Source organism: Bos mutus, chromosome 2, assembly GCF_027580195.1.
Source record: "Bos mutus isolate GX-2022 chromosome 2, NWIPB_WYAK_1.1, whole genome shotgun sequence".
NCBI classification, from domain to species: Eukaryota; Metazoa; Chordata; class Mammalia; order Artiodactyla; family Bovidae; genus Bos; species Bos mutus.
This window is the reverse complement of record NC_091618.1, coordinates 131,209,686-131,231,635: the sequence shown is the minus strand read 5'-3', so window position 1 is coordinate 131,231,635 and position 21,950 is coordinate 131,209,686. Positions and strand designations below refer to the sequence as shown.

The 21,950-nt window shown below is 51.2% G+C and overlaps 1 protein-coding gene across 1 annotated transcript in view; it reads right to left on the bottom strand.

Annotated features, from left to right (window-relative positions):
* Positions 1-21,950, bottom strand: part of MYO7B (myosin VIIB) — a 102,782-nt gene that overhangs the window by 9,967 nt on the left and 70,865 nt on the right. The window contains 15 exon segments of the mRNA XM_070359826.1: positions 157-283; positions 370-487; positions 5,540-5,707; positions 7,102-7,199; positions 7,202-7,328; positions 7,955-8,128; positions 9,435-9,554; positions 10,996-11,122; positions 12,394-12,521; positions 12,670-12,747; positions 16,448-16,615; positions 16,750-16,950; positions 17,815-17,985; positions 19,060-19,278; positions 20,807-20,891. Coding sequence (XP_070215927.1) covers positions 157-283; positions 370-487; positions 5,540-5,707; positions 7,102-7,199; positions 7,202-7,328; positions 7,955-8,128; positions 9,435-9,554; positions 10,996-11,122; positions 12,394-12,521; positions 12,670-12,747; positions 16,448-16,615; positions 16,750-16,950; positions 17,815-17,985; positions 19,060-19,278; positions 20,807-20,891 — 2,109 coding nt within the window.

Sequence of the window (21,950 nt, the reverse complement as noted above, 5' to 3'; positions counted from 1 at the left end):
CTGAGCCAATGGCCATTATGCCACACATATGATGCAGTGTGAGTCAGTCGGGCCCCCAGTAACAGTGTGCCCCATCCCTCTCCTGGTCTCTCCTGGAGCCCCAAGGACTGAGGTTGTGGGAAGGAGCAGGTTTGGGGCTTCCCTCAGAGCACCCACCTGTTGGTGATCAGACTCATGACCTCGATGAAAGAGAGTTCTAGGAGCACCTTCTCTTTCTGGTCCAGGAAGTACAGCCCCTTCCAGTTAACAGCCAAGATCAGCTGAGTCTTGGGCAGTTGGGGGCCTGGCAGAAGGAGAGAGGGGTGTGAAGCCAGGGCTCGTCCAGGGTGGGGGCCCACTGGCACCCTCTTACACATCAGACACCATTACCTGAGAGTGTGGTGACTTCAAAGAGCCGAGAGAAGAGCAGCGGCCACTTCAGGCAGGCAGTGTCCACCACCTGCTCCTGCACAGTCAGTGGCCTGGCCCGCTTCTGGGTATAGGGTGCCTGCACGGAGGTTGCGATGATGAGTCACCTCCATCACTTATCCCTCAGCTAACTCCTCACCCGGTGCCCAGGGAGCTCATTTGCTGGATCATTCTGTGAAGTCTCTGCCTAAAGCCAGGCCAGTGTCCGTGAGAGTCAGGTGAGGGACTCTGGTGGGCTGGGGAGGGCCCATCACTGGTGGTTCTGATCCCCGCTTTAGAATCAGAGCTCCCAAGGGCCAGAGGGCCAGGCTGCTGCTTGCTGCCTGAGCCTGGAAGACAACGAGGGGCACGTGCAGCTGTCTGTGGGACCCCGTCTGCGGGCTCAGACGGGCTCTCAGCAACACCGGCCTCCTGGGGCTGCATGTTGCTCCGTGCTCAAGGCCCGCCTTGGTGTCTGTGTCTGTGTGTTGGTGCTCCACTCTGCCTCTCTTCTACACTTTGGGAGGCATCTCTCAGGGACCTTCACCTCAACCCCCCTCCCCAGTCCTGTCTCACCTTCCTCCCTCCCTCACCCTTGGCTCTATCTGACCTTCACCCTTTCCTCTTCCCATGTCCACAGATCTGTAATATCCAGCTGGAAAATCGCCGGCTGTAACATCCAGTTGAGCCTTCCTGTTATGGTTTGTTGGATAAAATGTTGTTTCTCTTGTTCCCTCTTTAAAAGGTGGTTGGGTAACATTCATATACTGAACCAGGGGATGTAAATGGACACATCCTGAGATTTGGTGCTTTGCAACACATATCAAGGATTTTAGAACAGTCATGCGTGCTCATTCACTTTAGTCATGTCTGACTCTTTGCAACCCTATGGACTGTAGCCTGCCAGGCTCCTCTGTCCATGGAATTCTCCAGGAAAGAATACTGGAGTGGGTTGCCATGCCCTTCTCCAGGGGATCTTCCAAACCTAGGGACTGAATCCACATCTCTTATGTCTTCTGCATTGGCAGGCGGGTTCTTTACCACTGGCACCACCTGGGAAACCCAACATTTGTACACTCTGAAATCCCTTTTCAAGAAATCAATCTTGATGAAATAACCATCAAGCATATAAAAGGTGTATCTACAATGAGATTCACTTCATCGGTTTAACAGTGAAAATGGGACATGACCTTAAAGTTCACCAGTGAATGAATTGTAGCTCATGAATACAGTACTATTCAGCCCTTAAAAACAGACTGGTATTTAGTGACACAGAAATAAGGGCCCAAACTATTAAGCGAAGTGAAGAAGTAGGTTTAAAGCTGTCTAACGATGATCCAATTTTTATTTTTTAAAAAGGTGTGTTTCCTAACAATGAGAAAACAGAAAGAGAAATTAAGGAAACAATCCCATTCACCATTGCAATGAAAATAATAAAATACTTAGGAATAAATTTACCTAAAGAAACAAAAGATCTATATATAGAAAACTATAAAACACTGATGAAAGAAATCAAAGAGGTCACAAATAGATGGAGAACTATACCATATTCATGGGTTGGAAGAATCAATATAGTGAAAATGAGTATACTACCCAAAGCAATCTACATATTCAATGCAATCCCTATCAAGCTACCAACAGTATTTTTCACAGAACTAGAACAAATAATTTCAGAATTTGTAGGGAAACACAAAAAACCTCAAAAGCCAAAGCAGTCTTGAGAAAGAAGAATGGAACTGGAGGAATCAACCTGCCTGACTTCAGACTATACTACAAAGCTACAGTCATCAAGACAGTATGGTACTGGCACAAAGAGAGAAATATAGATCAATAGAACAAAATAGAAAGCCTGGAGATGAATCCACGCCCCTATGGACATCTTATCTTTGACAAAAGAGGCAAGAATACACAACAGAGAAAAGACAATCTCTTTAACAAGTGATGCTGGGAAAACTGGTCAACCACCTGTAAAGGAATGAAACTAGAACACTTTCTAACACCATGCACAAAATAAACTCAAAATGGATTAAAGATCTAAATTTAAGACCAGGAACTATAAAACTCCTAGAGAAAAACATAGGCAGAACACTCTCTGACATAAATCACAGCAAGATCCTCTATGAACCACCTCCCAGAGTAATGGAAATAAAAGCAAAAATAAACAAGTGGGACTTAATTAAACTCAAAAGCTTTTGCACAATGGAAGAAACTATAAGCAAGGTGAAAAGACAGGCTTCAGAATAGGAGAAAATAATAGCAAATGAAGCAACTGACCAATAATTAATCTCAAAAATATACAAGCAGCTCATGAAGCTCAACATCAGAAAAATAAACGACCCAGTCAAAAAATGGGCCAAAGAACTAAACAGACATTTCTCCAAAGAAGACATACAGATGGCTAACAAACACGTGAAAAGATGCTCAACATCACTCATTATCAGAGAAATGCAAATCAAAACCTCAGTAAGGTACCATCTCACGCCGGTCAGAATGGCTGCTATCAGAAAGTCTACGAACAAATGCTGGAGAGGGTGCGGAGAAAAAGGAACTCTCTAACACTGTTGGTGGAAATGCAAACTAGTATAGCCACTATGGAGAACAGTGTGGAGATTCCTCAAAAAACTGGAAATAGAACTGTCATATGACCCAGCAATCCTACTGCTGGGCATACACACCGAGGAAACCAGAATTGAAAGAGACACGTGTACCCCAGTGTTCATCGCAGCACTGTTTACAATAGCCAGGACATGGAAGCAACCTAGATGTCCATCAGTAGAGGAATGGATAAGAAAGCTGTGGTACATATACACAATGGAATATTACTCAGTTATTAAAAAGAACATACTTGAATCAGTTCTAATGAGGTGGATGAAACTGGAGCCTATTATACAGAGCAAAGTAAGTCAGAAAGAAAAACACCAATACAGTATTTTAATGCATATATATGGAATTTAGAAAGATGGTAACGATGACCCTATATGTGAGACAGCAAAAAGAGACACAGACATAAAGAACAGACTTTTGGACTCTGTGGGAGAAAGCAAGGGTGGGATGATTTAAGAGAATAGCATTGAATCATGTATATTATTATATGTGAAATAGATCACCAGTCCAAGTTCAATGCATGAAACAGGGCACTCAAAGCCAGTGCACTGGGATGACCCAGAGGGATGGGATGGGCAGGGAGGTGGAGGGGGGTTCAGGATGGGGGACACATGTACACCCATGGCTGATTCATGTCAATGTATGGCAAAAACCACCACAATATTGTAAAATAATTAGCCTCCAATTAAAATAAATTAATTTTTTAAGTGTGCTTCTTGCATTCCAATCATATGCACATGTCAATTGTGTACATGTGAGTACAGCAGTCTAGAAGGATATGTACCACAGTGTTAAGAGGGATGAGCTCTTTGTTGTGATACTATTGGTGGTTTCCCTTTTTTCTTTGTGTTTGTCTTGTTTTCTGATTTATTTGTTAATGTCCACATTTTAGTGTTTACTGAAAAAAAATCAGTGAAACTTATGTTCCCTTTGGAAAAAACAGTGGCATAAATTTCCTAATTCTTTATTCTCACCCTATCTCCCCTTTCCCCAAATGATGATGCCACTTCTTACTCAAGTTCATTCGGGTTCATGTGCATCTCTTGTCTCCTCTGCTAGCCCTCGTACTAGCCCTAAAAAGTCCATGGCCTCTCCCCTGTAAACGCATCCACTCAGGCTGGGAAACAACAAAAATAATCCACAAGGTTTGCTTCCCCAAATTCCTGTCCAAGGATTGTCCCCAAGAAATGATAGCGACCGCCTTGGGGAACAAAGCTTCTGTGGTGAAGCTTGTGTGAGGAATATTAGGCAATACAATTGGGTTTCTCTCTTGCAGGACTCCTCGGAGCCTTTCCTCAGGGCTGTGCACTGTGATTCCTGAAGAGCAGGACAAAGCAAGCTGCATTCCCCCACTGCAGACGTGCACAGGACCCTTGTCTGCAAACCCACACTGAGTACCTCCTTTCCTGTGGCCGGAATGCAGACTGCATTGGTCTACCCTCCCTGCCCCGCTCTGAACTCGGGCAATGCCTGCTATCTGAGCCATGCACCTGGGACTCATCTCCTGCAGCCAGGCTGTCAATCCCTGACAAACCAGCACTGCATTGCCTTTGAACTGCCCACTGCTTGTCCTGCTGGTTCTTGGCTCCCAGTGCCACAGGGTAATTGAAGCCGGGAAGGCTTCCCTGGTGGCTCAGATGGTAGAGAATCTGCCTGCAAAGTGGGAGACCCGGCTTTGATCCCTGGGTTGGGAAGATCCCTTGGAGAAGAAAATGGCTACCCACTTCAGTATAATTGCCTGGAGAATTCCATGGACAGAGGAGTCTGGCAAGCTACAGTCCATAGGGTGTTAAAGAGTCAGACAAAACTGCGTGACTAATACACACACAAGCATTAACCAAAGGGCTTTATCCTCCCCCTTCCACGCCCCCTCACCCCATGCACAGCTCTTCTGCACCACCAGCTGCAGCACGGAGCCCACCAGCCCTTAGAGATCCCTTTGCACTCTCAGGACACACTGCAGAGCAAAGCACCCTATGAGGAAGGAGGCTCTGACAGAGGGGTGGTTTGGGACAACCCTGTGGGGAGGGGAAGAGAAGCAGGGGGACCAAGTCAGAGGGCTGTCTTCTTGGGGAAGAGGCTGTGAGCCTTCAGGAACCATCTTCACTTGCTGTGGGCTGACCAAGCAGGGGTAGAGGAGGGGCAGCCCTCCCGCCGTCCAGGCCAGCATCGGGCATTCAGGGCCCAGCAAGGGGACACCAATAAGGCCCAGGGCGGAACTGGGGCCAAGGTGAGGGTGTGCGCGTGGTCAGCAGCTGGGGATGCCTTCTTGCACCCAAAAGCCAAGGCCCAGATTGAGCCTGTAGTAGAGACCAGTGGAGGACTGAGCTGCCCAGACCAGCCAAGATACCATCTTGTGAGGGGGGTGAACCTGAACAAGATTGTTTAAACCTGGAGACTTAGGGCTATGCTGACCGGGAGGTTAGTCTCTATCCCCTCAGTGAGTAGGGACTCATAATGGGATCTCCAGCCCCTCTAAATACCAAGGGGCCCACCACCCCCAAAAAGAGCTTCATAGCCGGAGTACACAGGCTCTGGGGAGGCTGACCTTGGCATAGGTGGTGGTGACCAGGCTGGCCCACTTCTCTGGGGTCTTGGTCCTGTACAGCTTGGAGGGGACACAGCTGGGCAGCAGCTCCCGGATGGCCTGGCTCCCGGCCGAGGCACCGAGCTGCACGTAGCAGTGCTGGGCCAGCAGCTCCACCAGCTCTTCCTCCTGCACAGCCCAGGCACACACACGGGAGCCAGGGTGGGGTGTGCATGTGCGAGCCCACTCTCCCCCAGGAAGCCTTGCCCCTGCTGAGCGCTCACCACCCACAGCTGAGGTGAGCAGCCGCCTCTGCTAGGCAGGACCTGCCTCTCCCCCAACATGGCAGAGCCCCTGGGTGCCCTGACTGGGCCCAACACGGGCTGCGCTCCTGTTGGCAGGCCGGAGTGTCCCAGCAGCCCAGCCTGAAGACAAGGCGGGTGTCCTGCATGTTCCTTGTTCAGCCCTCGTGAGCCAGTGAGTGTGTGGGATTGAGCTCTGGGGCCTGGAGCCCCAACACTGCTGAGTGAGGTGAGTGCTGTTGTTCAGTCACTGAGTCATGTCCGACTCTTTGTGACCCCGTGGACTGCAGGACATCAGGTTTCTCTGTCCTTCACTTGTGGACAAGGCCTTTACCCTGTCTCCCCCAGTCCTCACTGGGCAAAGGTGATCTCCCTAGCCATTCCTGCAGAGCCTCTGCTAGGATTCATGTGGGCAGGAGCCTGTGTAAGTCACTAGCACGCCCAGCACACAGAAGGTTCCCTGCTCCAGGTGCCCTACAGGGACAAGCTGCCCTGTTCTTTCCAAGAAGACAAACCTTGCCCAGCCGTCTATTTGCCTGCCCTCTGTCCCCACGACCCCTTTGCCCCCACCTCTCCCTGCCCACTGCCCTGCTCCAGGCAGGCCTCCAGGACTGCCACAGTTTCCTCCAGTCCCCAGCTCATCCTCTGGATTCAGGCCCAGGGAGGTCTGCACCCGCTGAACAGGCACAGCATTGCCCAAGGAGGTCAGGTGCGTGAGCTCCCCTACCCTGAGTCTCACAACCACACAGAAAGCTCTGGTGACTGCACCTTCCAGGAGAGAGCCAGAGGCTCAGAGAGGTGACCTAACGTTCCAAGGCCACACCGCCAGGAAGAGGCGTAGGTGGGACCTGAATTCAAGCGCTGGGACTCCAAGGCCGTGTTCCTGACCCCCAGGCCCTGCTGCCCCATGAGCAGCTGCTGTGGTGAGGCTAGGTGGGCCTGGGGCTGATTGCAGGGGCGGGGGGCTTTGCTGCCGGCCCAGGTGGCTCAAACCCCAGAAGCTTGAGTGAACCTCTGGCTAAAGGAGGGGATGGAGGCTACTGGGCAGGAACAGCTGCTCCCAGAGGGCCGCAGGGACCTGTACTCACAGATACATCCTGGGCCCACTCCTCTCCCTCAGCTTCCTGCCCTCCATGACCCACACGGGCTCCCCAGGGACTGCCTGGTGCCCAGCCCAGCTGCCCTTGTTCTGTCCCAAAGTCCCTGCCCTAGAGCAGGGCCCTTCCCCAGGCAGTCTGAGAGGGGGGGTCTTTGGGGCCCTGAGCGCTGTGGTCCCCTCACCTTCTCGAAGGGGTACTCGCCAAGCCAGACTCCATGGAGGACTTGGCGGTAAATGAGATGGGTGCTGACCGGGTCCTCCTGGGAGTCATGCCACGGGTGAAGAACTCCTTCCGGAAGTAGATGCGCCAGGGCGCCTGGCGCTCACTCTCGCCCCTCTCCCGGGCCAGTTGCTCACACTGGGCCAAGGCATCCATCACGTGGTCACGCCCGCTGCCCAGGGACCAGAACTGAGACCAGAATCAGAGCGGCAGGGGTGAGCAACTGCTGCGTGTCAGCCCCCCAGGGACACCTGCCTTTGCCATACCCATGTGGAGGTGTGGACATCAAGAGGACAGGAACCCTTCAGACTCCTCCCCATTGGGCGTGGCCTGTCATTCACCCCTAAACACGCCTACACTCTCCCCCTGCCGGCCCCTCTCACAGGAGGCTCATGCCCATGTGACTGGGTTCGAATGCCTTGATTCATTGGCCTGTGTATACCTGGTTCTGAGCGTGGGAATCAGGGCATCTGGGTGGGGCGACGATGTGGGGTCAGGATGGGGCAGTGCTGGTGTGACCTCCACATGGATGCATGGGATTCTGAGCTCCTCAGGGTGAGGGGCTTGGCGCAGGATGTAGGCACAGCAGGGGACCTTCCAGGTGTGTGTGTGTGAGATACTAGGCTGAGTGTGCGAGTGTTTGGCCAGGGGGCAGGCTGCCTGGTTAGGAGGCACGTCTGTAAGCGGGAGTTTGTGCTCGCATCTGTGTTTGGCAGCTGGGAAGGTGAGTGGTGCCTAGGCTGGCATGATACAAGGGCTGGTGCTGCCCTGCGTGTGTGAAGGAGGCGGGCGGTGGCGGGACCCCTGGCCAGTACCTTGTCGTACACGGTGACCTGCAGAGAAAAGCCCAGGTGGTCGCTGAGGCCCTGCTTGCGGGCGATGTGCAGGCAGACTTCCCGAGACGTTGAGGCAGAGTCCACCATGACCGTCAGGCTCTCTCCAGTCGCCAAGCTGATATGGATTGGGATGTGCTTCTTGGACTTGACAGCCTGGGCACGGACGAAGACTCAGGTCCTCTGCCCAGGAGGCCCCTCGGCTCAGCTGCCTGCGCTGGAGCTCCTGGAACTCTGTGATGGGAGGCTGGCCCACCAGCCCCTCTTTCCAACCCACTGCCCCCGCGGGCGCATTCCCATGGGTTCTGGGGGGCGGGGCCTTCTGAAGCCCCGCCCAGCTCGGCAAAGCGTTTACACAGTCCTGGCCAGCAGACATCGCTGCTGAACTGAAGAACCTGCCAGGGTAAGAGCTGTTTAAGCACCGTGTCCGTAGGGTGCAGCCTGTACTGGAAGGCCCCATTTTAACATGAGTTCCCTGAGCTTCAGTGAGATTGGGTGACTCAGGATCACAGAAAATCAAAAAGCTCTTGGAGATGTCTGAGTCTTGGACTCTAGAACGTTTTGGGTCAGAGGAAGCCACTGTTACTCTCTGTGTACAGCAGGGCTTGAGCACAGGCCACAAAGCTGCAGCAAGTTCACTTTCAACTCCAAGGCTTCTGGGCAGAGCAGGTAGATGAGGTAGAGGAGGGAAGTCCCGTGGATGTTGGTGGCAGAGTAAGAACACGATAGGGTGTGGTGGGAGGTGCTCTCTGTGTCCTGGTATAGGGCACCACAAGGCATAGAGCATACCTTCCAGGAGCCACGGGTAGGGTGGGGGCCAGACCCTACCTGTGTCTGAAGTACTGTTCCTGCGGATCCTGCAAGAACTCACAAGTAACACAAACAAGAATGCCACCTAGGTTGACAACCTTGCATGACCATATAAAATGCAAGTGTCTTTGGGAGGGGTAAGCTTTAGGCAGTTAGCAGCCACTCACACCCTGCAGCTAAGGAACTAAGACTGATTTTCCCCTTCAGCTAGAAGGGCCCTAAATGAAAGAGAAAGTGTTAGTTACTCAGTCATGTCTGACTCTTTGCAACCCCATGGACTGTAGCCCGCCAGGCTCCTCTGTCCATAAAATTCTCCAGGCAAGTATACTGGAGTGGGTAACCATTCCCTTCTCCAGGGGATCTTCCCGACCCAGGGATTGAACCCGGGTCTCCTACACTGCAGCAGATTCTTTACCATTTGAGCCACCAAGGAATATCAATTTAGATGTGGGGGAGGTGGCACTTCTGAAGCCTGGACTGGGTCTGGGGAGGCTGAGCCCCAGCTGGGGCTCCCAGGGACCACTGGCCCAGAAGAGCGGGGAGAGGCCCAGAGCACATACTTCCTGTTGGCAGCCCCATGAGCTGTGCTGGAGGAGTCACGGGGGCTGCCACCACCCCACACTGGCTGCCTCCCATCCCCTCCAGCCCCTACCTGCAGCTCCAGCCAGGAGGGGGGCTCTGTGCGCACACCATTGGCACAGGTGCGTCTCAGGCGCTCAGCACAGAAGGGCCCGTAGCCGACTGGTCCTTGACCAATGAAGTTCAGCAGATACTGGTGGATGAGGAAGGGAACGGCACAAAGATACTTAGAATGGAGGCCACTTTCTATTCACTGTCCAGATTCTAGGAACTATGATACTAATTGTAATTATGGATGATGTATTACTTGGCAATCATTTTACAATACACACCTATATAAAATCACAACACTGTATACCCTACATCTGAACAATGTTATATGTCAATAATATCTCAATAAAACTGGAAAAAAGCTAAAAAATGATAATAGCCGTGGCAAAGGTGCATTAACATGGGGCTGTCACACTATGAGGAGTATCAGTTGCACAGCATTTCTGAGGACCCATTTGTCAATATGTTTTAAATAGTACATAATTTTAAAATGTGTTCACTCTTTGACCTAATTTGGTAAAGGTAAAAATAATTTGGTAAAGGTAGATGTATAGTTTTTAATCATAGTGGTGTTTATGGTGATGGGCAATTGGAAGATAGATCCTAAGTGTCCATCAAAAAGTGAAATATGCATTAGGAACACTAGCAAATGGCATTAGCACTGCCATTTGGGGACAGTTTATGACGTGAGAAGACGCTTATAAGTGAAAGCTGCAGGAGAGCCGATGTTCAAAATATGTTCCATGAGATGTTGAAACAAGGTGTTGAAAAGCTTTTTGTCTCTCAGAGAGATTCTTTGAGAAGATGCAGCCTGGAAGGATTTACTGCTGTCAAGTCTGCCCCAGGGCACATGGCCAGGGTGATCAGACTTCCTGCTGTCCCTGGAGGCATGAGAGATAGTGAGATTGTTTTCTGTGTGATCACAAGTATGATTCTCTCACATCACAAAAGGTCAGAAACCGTAAGGCAAGTTGCCTCTGGGTGTGAGGATGACTTTTATCTTCTATTTAGACTTTTTACATTTCCTACACATTACTTTTTTCTCCCTCTTGGCTGCAGGGCATATGGGATCTTAGTTCCCCAACCAGAGATTGAACCTGTGCTCTCTGCAGTGGAAGAGCAGACTCCTAACTACTGGATCACCAGGGAAGTCCCCCTACATACTACTTTTATATTCAGAACCAAAAGGTGTATTAGAGCAGCGAAGCCTGGGGCCTCCAACACTTGGAAACACCTCTCTTGTTAGTTCTTAGGCCTAGAGAGAGATGCTGCATCCAGCCTCTCATTGGTACCCATTCCTCAAACACTTTTGTCTTTTCAATGCCCATTTCATCCACCACCTCACTGTCTTTTGGTGATGGAGCCCAGGTGAGATGGCCCTGCAGATCCTGATTAGGGGCCGGAGGAGCATCCTCTTTTATAGACGTGAAACTGAGGCCCAAAGAAGGCCAGGCACTGCTGCCCATCCTGGCCTGCACGAGCAGGAGAACCAGGCCACGGGCTGGGGTTTCTCCATCTGCTGCAGGGCCCTGGGCCCACCCATGGTGCCCCAGCCCTCAGCTCCTGCCCCTGCCCCTCCTCACCTTCAGGAACCTCTCGGAAGGCGGGAAGCAGCCCAGGCACAGGCCGAGCAGGATCCAGCCCCGGGCCAGGCTGCTTGTTTTGTAGTTCTCTGAGAGCTGCTTGCAGATCTGGCAGTAAATTTCGTCCCTGAAAGACACAGAGCGCTGGGAGGCCAGGCTGGGGGCTGGCTCTGGGGGAGGGGAGGAGCCCTATACTTTGTATATAAACTCTCCCTAAATCTCTGACTCATCCCTCATCTACACATGTCTGAGGCAGACTCCAGGCAGCGCAGCAAAGGCTAAAATAACTGCACAGGGATTCCAGCTGCTGCTTACCACAGGGAGACAGAGTTTGAATCCAACCAAACTAATTGCCTCCCAAAATGAAAAGTCTTTGAAGGAATGTAACAGATTCCAGAGTCTTCAAACATATCATCTCCAAAGGTCTAAGATAACAACCCCAGAGTACTAGGCTACTGAGAAAATAATAGTCAAGTATCAGACATATGAGGAGACAGGAAAACATGACTATTCTCAAGAGAAAAGGCAGTCAATGGAAACTGACCCCAAGATGAACCAAATATTGATTTATCAGGAAAGGTTTTAAAATTACCATGACTATGATCAAAGATATAAAGGACATTATGCTCATAGTGAATGAACAAACAGGAAATCTTGGCAAAACAGAAACTATTTTTTAAAAAAAAGAGTCAAGTGCAAACTCTAGAATTGAAAAATATAATATTTGAAATTTTAAAAAATAATTGGATGGGTATAACAGCATACTGGAGAAGACAAAAGAAAAATCAGTTAATATGAAGACAGATTAATAGAAAATATCTAACCTAAAGAACAGAAGGGGAAAAAAGAAAGCACAGATGAACAGACCCTTAGGGATGTGACAGACAATATAGAAGTCTTCTACAGATTTAATTAGAGTTCAAAGGAAAAGAGAGAGAGTGAAGTAGAAAAAAAATTTGAAAAAATTATGACTCAAATTCCTTGAGTTTGGTTAAAAATATTAATAATAACTTAAAATATGTGAACTCCTGAAATACAGTAGTCTGTCCTTGTAAGCAGTATATATAGTTCTTAAAATTTGTATAAAAACACAATTTCTGTAAAGCAAATTGTATATAAAGCAAAACATATATAGAATAAATGAGGAACTTGCCCATTTACAGGGTCTTGCAGTAAAGCTGGTTATAAGATGAATCAACAGCCCATGATAAGTTTGTCTTCCTAAAACTGGGTTTTACCCAGGGGTTTTAATGCAGAGCATTAGAGAACCCCTGGTGGTTGTACCATCTGCTGTCCTGAGAGCCAGCCAGGGTGGGGAGCAGGTTAGGGATGGGGCCCTGGGCTGAGAGCTAGTGAGGGGCTGTGTTCTCAGGGGGCGTGATGGGGGTGGGGACTGACCTGAGGTCGGGACGCAAGATGGCATAGCCCACAATGAACTGCACCTTCTCCAGGTTGGACATGGGTCGGTCTGAGAGGGGGCTGTCCTCTTCAAATGCCTCTTCTCCAATATTCAGCTGGTTGGCCACCTTGAAACCCAAAGGTGGCAGTCAGGACAACCAAGATCGCTTCCATTTGCAAAGAAGGAAACTGGGTGAAAGCCTGGAACGCTGCAGCCGGCCGGCCAGTGGGCAGCAGAGCTGGGAGCAAGCCTGGGCCCCCTGGCCCTGGGCTTACCTGGCCTGTAACCCAGGAGGACCGCTTCAGCTTCATGGAGGAGATGTCCTTGGTCCCTCTGTCCCTGCGGCTGGGCCTCTGTGGAGGGAGACAGCTCCTGAGGGAAGGTGAAGCCTGGGCAGCACCTCCAAACCTAACCCAAGACCCACCTGGGTGGGGCTCATCTCTAGCTCCCGAGCCTTTTCCCAGCCTGACTCATAAAGCAGCGTGCACTCCCTCATCTCCACCAAGCCGTGCAACACTGACAGGTGTGCACCGCCATTCTCACTGCTGGGCAAGGAAACAGGCGAGAGAACGTGAGAAACTGGACAAAAGCCGCTCGGCCAGACACCGGTCCTCCGGGAGGGTTCAGGGCTGCTCCTATTCCAAAGTCTGGACCTCTCACCAGCTGAGTGGGCTGGGTCTGAACCCAGACGCCCAGGACAGCCACAGGCTACAGTCATTCTCTGTGACGATGTGGTGGATGAACCGGAATACACTCTGCCCACTGCGAGGTCAGAGTTTTGCTAGAGACTCAGAAGACTAGACTTTGGGGCCCGGGCCCACTCCCAGCCATCAGGATCCGATGGTCTCCGTAAGCAGGGGTCACAGCCTGTCCTGATGGTGTCATGAGAAGTTGCTGCCAAAATGAGCTCAGTGTGGGACTGGGCTTGGGCTGGGATGAGCCAGGTCTGGAGCTGGGCACGGGCTTCTATGTGTGCATTCTGTGTGCTCAGCTGTGTCCAACTCTTCGCCGTCCCATGGACTATATAGCTTGCCAAGCCTGTCTGTTCATGGAATTTTCCAGGCAAGAATACTGAAGGGGCTGTCATTTCCTCCTCTAGGGGATCTTCTCGACCCAGGGGTCGAACCTGTGCCTCTTACATCTCCTGCACTGGCAGGCAGATTCTTTGCCACTAGTGCCAGCCACCTGGTTTGCCACACAGGGACCAAATTGAAAATACATTAGCTGGTGAACGAGGGTGGGCAGGGCTCACTAAGCCCCCTCCCCCTCCTTGGGGGCACACACACTTAATAAGTGTGCAAGAAGGAGCACTGGGGATCTGACTCTGTGCTCACCTTCCAGAGGTGCCGGCAGCTCAACCACCTCTCAATGTCCCCTCCCTGAGTGGTGGCCAGCCTCCAAGGTGACCCCCAGGGACCCTTGCTTCCTGACATTCTCACCCACGATGGCATGCAGGCAATGAAGCCTCCTTCCTGCTTTCTCTCTTAAGTCACTCGTCATGGAGGAAGCAAATTGTGAGAACACTCAGGCAGCCCGGTGGAGAGGCCAGGGTGGCCAGAGCTGAGGTCTCCCACCAGCAGCTATGTGAGGGAGCCATTCGGAGGCACATCTTGTGGCCCCGGTCAAGCTTTAAATGACAGTTTGGCTGCAACTTTGTTAGAGACCTGGAGCCCGAACTAACGAACTAAGCCACTCCTGATCCTCAAAAACTGTCTGAGATAATGAATGTGGGCTCTCATGCCATCACATTTAGGGGTTCATTTGTTGCACAGCAACGGATGACATTACACTAGGCAGAGTCCACGTCTCTAGAGGTCAGGGAGTCAGGGCTTGAGCTTGGGCAACTTACGTGTAACCTCTGGGCCAGATTTGACCATGTGACCCCAGGCTGCAGACCCGCTTAGATGTCTGTGCAGTTGCTCTGCTATCTGAGCACCTGATGCTTGGGGGCCTGTGATATTTCAGTTTATAATAAGAAATAGATACTTGGTCTTTGTCCCCATTGCTGGCACAGAACTCCTAAAACCCTTGGAATCGCCTGTGATAAAGATGTCTTTTTATGTTAATGAGGTGACTTTTAGAAAGCACCTAAGGATGGGGGCAAAGCTTTGGTTTTTCCAGTAGTCATGTATGGATGTGAGAGTTAGATGGTGAAGAAAGCTGAGCGCTGTAGAATTGATGCTTTTGAACTGTGGTGTTGGAGAAGACTCTTGAGAGTCCCTTGGACTGCAAGGAGATCCAACTAGTCCATCCTAAAGGAGATCACTCCTGGGTGCTCATTGGAAGGACTGATGCTGAAGCTGAAACTCCAACACTTTGGCCATCTGATGTGAAGAACTGACTCATTTGAAAAGACCCTGATGCTGGAGAAGATAGAAGGCGGGAGGAGAAGGGGACGACAGAGGATGAGATGGTTGGATGGCATCACCGACTTGATGGACATGAGTTTGAATAGGCTCTGGGAGTTGGTGATAGACAGGGAGGCCTGGGTGTGCTGCAGTCCATGCGGTTGGAAAGAGTCAGACACGACTGAGATACTGAACTGAAGGATGGGGGCTGGTGGCTAGTGGTCAAGGGGAGGGGGGAAGGGCGTGAAACTGAGCTCAGCTGGCTCAATGGCCAGTGATTTATTTGATCATATCAATGAAGTGAGGCCTCTGTAAAGACCCAAAAGGACAGGGGTCAGAGAGTTTCCAGGCTGGTGAACACGTGGAGATTTGGGGAGTGGTACCTGGAGAGGGCATGCAAGTTTCTTAATCTTTTTCATATCTTGCCCTGTGCATTTCATACCTTGCCTCTTTCATCAGGCTGTAGTGACTTGTATCCTTTATAATAAACCAGTAGGCTAGTGAGTACAATGTTACTCTGAATTCTCTGAGCTGCTCTTGCAAATTAATCAAACCCAAGGAGGAGGTGTGAGAATGTCTGATTCAAGCCAGGTAGTCAGCAAATAAAGACCAATCTGAACTTGCATTAAAGTAGGGGTAATCTAGAAGGACCGGGCCCTTCGTCTGTGGAATCGGACACTATCTCCAGGCAGACAGTATCCAAACCGAGTTGAATTTTAGGACACCCAGCTGGTGCTGAGAAGTTTTGGTGGAAAAAACCCATATACATTGGAACTGGTGTCAGAATTACAGGCCGTTGTGGGGCTCCCGTTGCTGGTGGGCCCAAGTGCTGTCACTGGTGTGTCATTCCTTTGAACTATTCTTGGTTAATTCCACTAGGATGACATCATGAAACTGAGGCCTTAGGAAGGGCTTCTGACCAAAAATGGATATAACAGCCTTTCATCAGAGGGCAGTGTAGAAAGATTCAAAGAAAATTCAAAGAAAAATTCAAAGAACTGGGTCTTTGAATTCAGTGGAGTGGATTCAAAGCCCAGCTGTGTAACATGTATTCACTGTGATTTGGGGCAAGTTACTTAACTTCTCAGTTTCGTTAGCTACAATAAATTTAATAATCCTACTTTGTAGGGATGGCTCCTCTGGAAATTAACTGAAGAGAAGCAGCCAGCATACAGCATGTTGACAGTCGGTAACATTTGTTGTTATTATTACTGGTCTATGCATTTGAGTCCTGAAGGGCTTCCCTGGGTGCTCAGACAGTAAAGAATCTGCCTGCAATGCAGGAGACCTGGGTTCGATCCCTGAGTCGGGAAGATCCCCTGGGGAAGGGAATGATTATCCACTCCAGTATTCTTACCTGGAGAATCCCATGGACAGACGAACCTGACAGGCTACAGTCCGTGGTGTCTCAAAGGGTCAGACACAGCTGAGTGACTAAGCACCAAGTTTGACTAAGTCAAACTCAGTGTTCAGCATCTGAAGGACCTTCTCCAATAATGACTGTATAATTCACAAAGTCCTGGGTATAATGCCTGACTCATGAGTTCCCGAATGCAATTCAAGACTGAAAACCCTAGGGGTCCCTAGGTCCTGCGGGCGATGCTCACTCCACACTGTGCCTCCCCTTTCTGGTCCAGCTTCTCCAGGCCCTGGGCCTGGGGACACCGGGAGGGCATCTCCCCTTGGCACCGCCCTCATGGCGCACCTGTGCTGATCTGCTGTGTTGTGGAGGCTGGGTGCTGCCGTCCTTGCCCAGGGCATCGTGGATCTGCCGCATCACTGAGCCGCCACGCAGGGTGTTCCTGGTGAAGAGCACTGGCTCCGGAAGGTCGCCCATGAACCGCAGGATGATGCTCCATACAGCCAGGGCAGCCTGGGAAAATGGAGACAGAGCCCCTGCTTGGAACGCAGCTCCATGCAGCACAGAGCCCACAGCATCCTGTCCCTTTGTTGCTCCCGCAGAGTCAGCGGGAGGCCTGAGCCACTAGAAAGCACGGGACCAGGCACCGAGCAGTCAGTGTCATCCTCGTGGTAGAGCAGAGGGTATCGGAGGGGCCGCCGGATGTGTGTGTGGCTGGCTGATTTCTGGAAGTAGGTCACAGCGAACTTGGGGAAGGTGTACTCAGCCAGGTCATCCTCAGGCTCCTCCATCATGGGGACCGTGTCTAGGTCAACCTCAGGCAGCTTCTGGGTCATCTCCTTCAGATCCTGGGACAGAGACAAGGGTCCACTCTCGTCTCAGATGTGATCTGCCAGTGTGCACATCCTGGGGCCAGGGAGCCCCAAGAAGGGCCTGCCTGGTTTGTGACAGGGTGCAGAATGACCCACTCCCCCTTGTGTTAGGGATCGCCCCCTGCCCACACCCTCAGTGCGTCCCTAGTGGGCTGCCAGGTGCTGGGTGGGCCTTGATATGAGAGCCCCAGGTACCTGGCGGCTTGCCCTCAGAGCCCTCCGCCTGTAGACCTCAGCTCCCCAGACACCCCCACTCCTTGCTGCCTCCTCTGCCTGTAGACCTTGGCTCCCCAGACACCCCCACTCCCTGCTGCCTCCTGCCTGCCTCCCTTAGGTGCCCCTCCAGGGGAAGTATGCCCAGCTGCTCCCACAGCACAGACGGTTTGTGGGTGGGTGGAGCTTGGAGGAGCAGGCATGATGAGCTCCTGAGGGATGCAGTGAGAGTCAACAGGACGGCCCTGGAGCTGCCCTCTCTGCCCAATCCTCCTGCTCTGCTCCCCACCCCTAGTCCCGCAGGTCTCATTCTGCAGAGCAGCAGCCAATGAGATGCTCTGTGACAGTGGCCAAATACAGGTGGGAAACACTGCCCAGTTGAAAGCCCAAGAACATTTGCATAGTAAAGGCTCTAGGAAGCCTTGCAGCTAAGACACCTCCTTAACTTGAAAGGGGCTGACCACAGAGACCCTCGCTCCTCTTTTCTCTGCATCTTCACCCACAACCACAGAACTCACTCCTCGAGCCAAGTCGTGGCTTTTCAGTAAAACCTAGAGGTTGGCTGAAGCCTGGGACTGGGCAGGCACCCCACAAGATCCCATGCTGGGCTGGCAGGGCCCAACTTACCTCAATGTCCGGTGTGGCCGGGCTATCCTGCCCACCAGTCAGGGAAGGCAGGAAGCCAAACACCTGCTCCACCATCTCCGTGTCGGTGATGGTGTCGTAGATGGACTTACGCTTCCTTTTGGGTACAGCGCTTGGGCTCTTCAGCTCTTCAGCTGGGATGACGAGGGGCACCTGCACAGACACCCCATGGGGCCACAGTTGCCACCAGCCCAGCTGGGGCAAGCCCCTCACAAAGCTGAATAAACCTTCTGCTGCCATATTTGTCAAAATCAATACGTTTCCCTTTAAAATCCTAGGTTTCAATAGCTAGAGGGACTGGAGATCAACCAGCCTGGGCTTCCTGTTTCAGAGAAGATGTAAAGAAGGGACATGCTTGCTTGTCCCCACATGGGACCACACCAAACCCCACAGATTCCCAGAACCTAGCTGCAAAACCCACTCAGGCCCACGTGGTCCCTTCACTAAAAGCAGGGAGAAGGCCCTGGCCCGCCCGGTCTGTTGCTTGTCCAAGGCCATGTAGGTGTAGGAGCATCTGCTGACATGTCTGAGGCTCTGCACTCTTTCTCGCTCTGGCCACTGTACCAGTACTGTGCTCAGGGGACCTGTATTATCTATGGAGCAGGAGAGAATTTCACCCTAGCCCCCTTCTTTATCACCATTGCCAATGAGTGAGTTCTGAGGAGTGAGGTTGAGTCTTGGGTCCTCTCTGGATGGAGGGAATGGGACCACCCAGGGGTGAAATGTCACAATGCAGGGATACACATCTCAGTGACATTTGTTTGCCCCCTGCCCTCCCGTCTCTCCTGCCCACACTCTCTTGAAGGCTACTCTTGGTATTTCTCTGCCCTAAGCTATCAGACCCGCCCAGGAACCAGGCACCTCCACCCTCCTCCATGGAGCTGTGGCCTCCCATAGCTCAGCTGACCCTGGTTTCCTGAGCCTTCCTGCGGACTGATCAGTGCTGCTGAGAAATCATCCCCAAAACTAAAGGAAGGGGACCAAAGAACTTGAGTTCCAGATTCCAGGTATAAGACTGAGATAATCCATCTCCCATGCTGCATCCTCAGCACCCAGGGTATGAGCTGGGTGTGCCTGATGGTGGGGGCCAGTACAGTAGTAACTTTGGACCCAGAGGGGTCAGGAGTGTCTGATGATGGTCTTATGTTGCTGCCCACTCCTTCTGCCTGCCCTCCTTCATCTGCGCCCAGCCATCCCCACGTGCCCGAGAGGGCAGTGACCACCTACATTGGCTTTCTGCTGCCGGAAGTTCCGTCGAGCAGCCATGCCCCTGGCATGCGCCTGGATGACCACCACAGCCCTCCTCTTGGCCTGGACTTGCTGGCGTACCAGGTAGCCCCTGCAGAGGGCCTGCAGCCTGACCATCCTCTGCCGCAGGGCCTGGTACTGCTTTGCCAGCAGATGGCTCCGGGCAATGGCCTGCAGACGCTCAAAACCCAGGAGGATCTGCGGAGGCAAGAAGGGCGTACACTCTCAGAGGGGCCTGGGACTGGCAGGGCACAGAGCAGAGAAAGGCTTCCTGAGGGGACAGAGAGCGAGAGGCAAGGTGTTCTCGCAAATTAGCTTTACAGTTACATGCTTTTTGGCAAAGTGCTGGTGCTAAAATTTTGCACACCTGTGAGCACAAGCAGATTAAGTGACTTATACTTGTAAAGCAGTTAGAGCCTGGCATGAAATTGGTGCTAAAGAAGTACTTTTACATGGCATAAATGATAGAGTGGTCTTCTGATGGCTGCTGCTGCTACTAAGTCACTTCAGTCGTGTCCGACTCTGTGCGACCCCACAGACGGCAGCCCACCAGGCTCCCCCGTCCCTGGGATTCTCCAGGCAAGAACACTGGAGAGGGTTGCCATTTCCTTCTCCAATGCATGAAAGTGAAGTCGCTCAGTCGTGTCCGACTCCTAGCGACCCCATGGACTGCAGCCTACCAGGCTCCTCCATCCATGGGATTTGCCAGGCAAGAGTACTGGAGAGGGGTGCCATTGCCTTCTCCCTTCTGATGGCTAGTGACAGAGAACTGGGCTGGAAGTCACATGGGTGGCAGGATTGCAGAGGTCCTGCTTTTCACACCTGCAGCCAAGTACAGTCAGCTCGTGTGGGGCTGTGACCTGGTGGAGGCCTTTGGCCTGCTCCATCAAGCAACTCCCTCACAGGGAGCTTGAAAATAAAGAGGAAATAATAAACTATGAGCACGCACTTCTATGCTGCAAACACACTCTGGGCCAGAGGTCTCTGAGCCTCTGGGCTGACTTCTATTGGCTTTTCAAAGACCAACCCTGGTGCGTGCTGTCTGTGTGGGGTCGTGCTTCATTTTACAACCGTCAAGTCACACAGACCTGCATCTCAGCTCCAGCTCTGCTGCTTACTGACTGCGTGCTCTTGGGAAAATGACTTAATTTTTTTATGTCTCAGATCCATGACATGCAGTGTCGGTTTAATAATAAATAAAATGATGCACATAGAGCAACAGGCCCCATGTAGCCTTTCCATCTGCGTGTTCCAGCCATAGTCATGGCCATGACCAAGGCAAGCAGTCAAGGAGGCCCAGCAGGGCATGTTAAAGGTGCCCCTGGTTTGTTTGCTTAGCAGACACTCATTAGCAGTGCCTGTGGTCAAGGAAAAAATTTGGAAGAAATGCTTGAAACAGAGAATAATCAATCCGTTAACTTCTATTGCTGCCTGCAAAGTGGGGGGAAAAAACCAGCCACCGTCTCATTTCAGAGCAGGACATCTCATTCTAGCTCTGGAGATGCCTCAGATCCTGCAGGAGAACACTTGAAACCCACAAACACGTGACCTGACACTGCTAAGAAGAGTGTGGGGTACTGAGGTTTGTGACTGGTGATGCTCCTTGCCCCAGCGCTCACATTCATAAATAAATGTCTCACACTCACAAACAAAGGTCGATATTGGTTTCTAACTGGACAGGTGTCCCCTGCCCTGCAGGTTCCACCTCCCACATGAGTTCTCTTACCAGCTTGAAGTTCTGCTGGCTATAGTGGCCTCTCCACCAGGCCTGGAGGGTCACAGCTGCCCGCCTCTGCCTCAGGAACTCCTTCCTAGAAGGGGAAATGCAAGTCAGTGGTAACAACCACTGGCATTTTAAAAGCCTCCGGGGCTGGGGGTGGGGCGGGGAGGGAAACTGATTTTGAAGGGAAGAGAGAAAACAAAATTTGGGTAAAAATGAATACACGTGGTATTTCTTTTCCAGAAGACTTTATAGGCTGAAAGGTTAGGAACAAAAAATCTACTGCCAACAAATAAATTTGTGAATGAGGACAGTCTAGTTTCTGTTATTTATTAAATTTATCTTATATCTTTTATTTATTTATTTTTGCCATGCTATGCAACATGTGGGATCTTAGTTCCCTGACTAGGGATCAAACCTGTGCCCCCTGCAGTGGCAGTGTGGCGCTCTAACCCCTGGACTGCCAGGGAATTCCCGAGGACAGTCCAGTTTTTAGAATGAGGAGGAATGATTTCCTCATTACCCCCAAAGATCTGTGAAGATATAAAACTGGTTTCCAACTTTTTATTCCTTGCCCCCTCCTCTGGCCACTAGCCCAGGAGTCTACTGAAATCAGGTCAGAAATCTTAGTATCAGAGCTCCTTTCTGGGGACAGGTCAAACCAGAGGGCAGCACCCAGGTGCTGGCAGCCTGGCAAGTGCCATCTAACTGCTCCCTCCACAAGGAGGAAGTGCTAGTGCTAAGTCACTTCAGTCGCATCCGACTCTGTGCCACCCAATGGACTGGAGCCTGCCAGGTTCCTCTGTCCATGGTTTTCTCCAGGCAAGAATACTGGAGTGGGTTGCCATGCCTTCCTCCAACAGAGAGGGAAGTGGGCTGAAAATGGAGGGATGATCTGAAACCTGGCCTCTGGAGAGTCAGAGGTGCATATGGTTGTATCTTTCTTCCCACACTTAACTGAGTTTTCTTATCACTTCTAATAATTTTTCAGGGTATTTTCTTAGGTCTAGAACAGTAGATTTCGATCATATTAAAAGTCACCCTCAGGGAATAGGGGAGGGGGATTTAGATGAAGGTCATCAAAATGTGCAAACTTCCAGTTAAAGGACAGAAATGGTATGGACCTAACAGAAGCAGAAGATATTAAGAA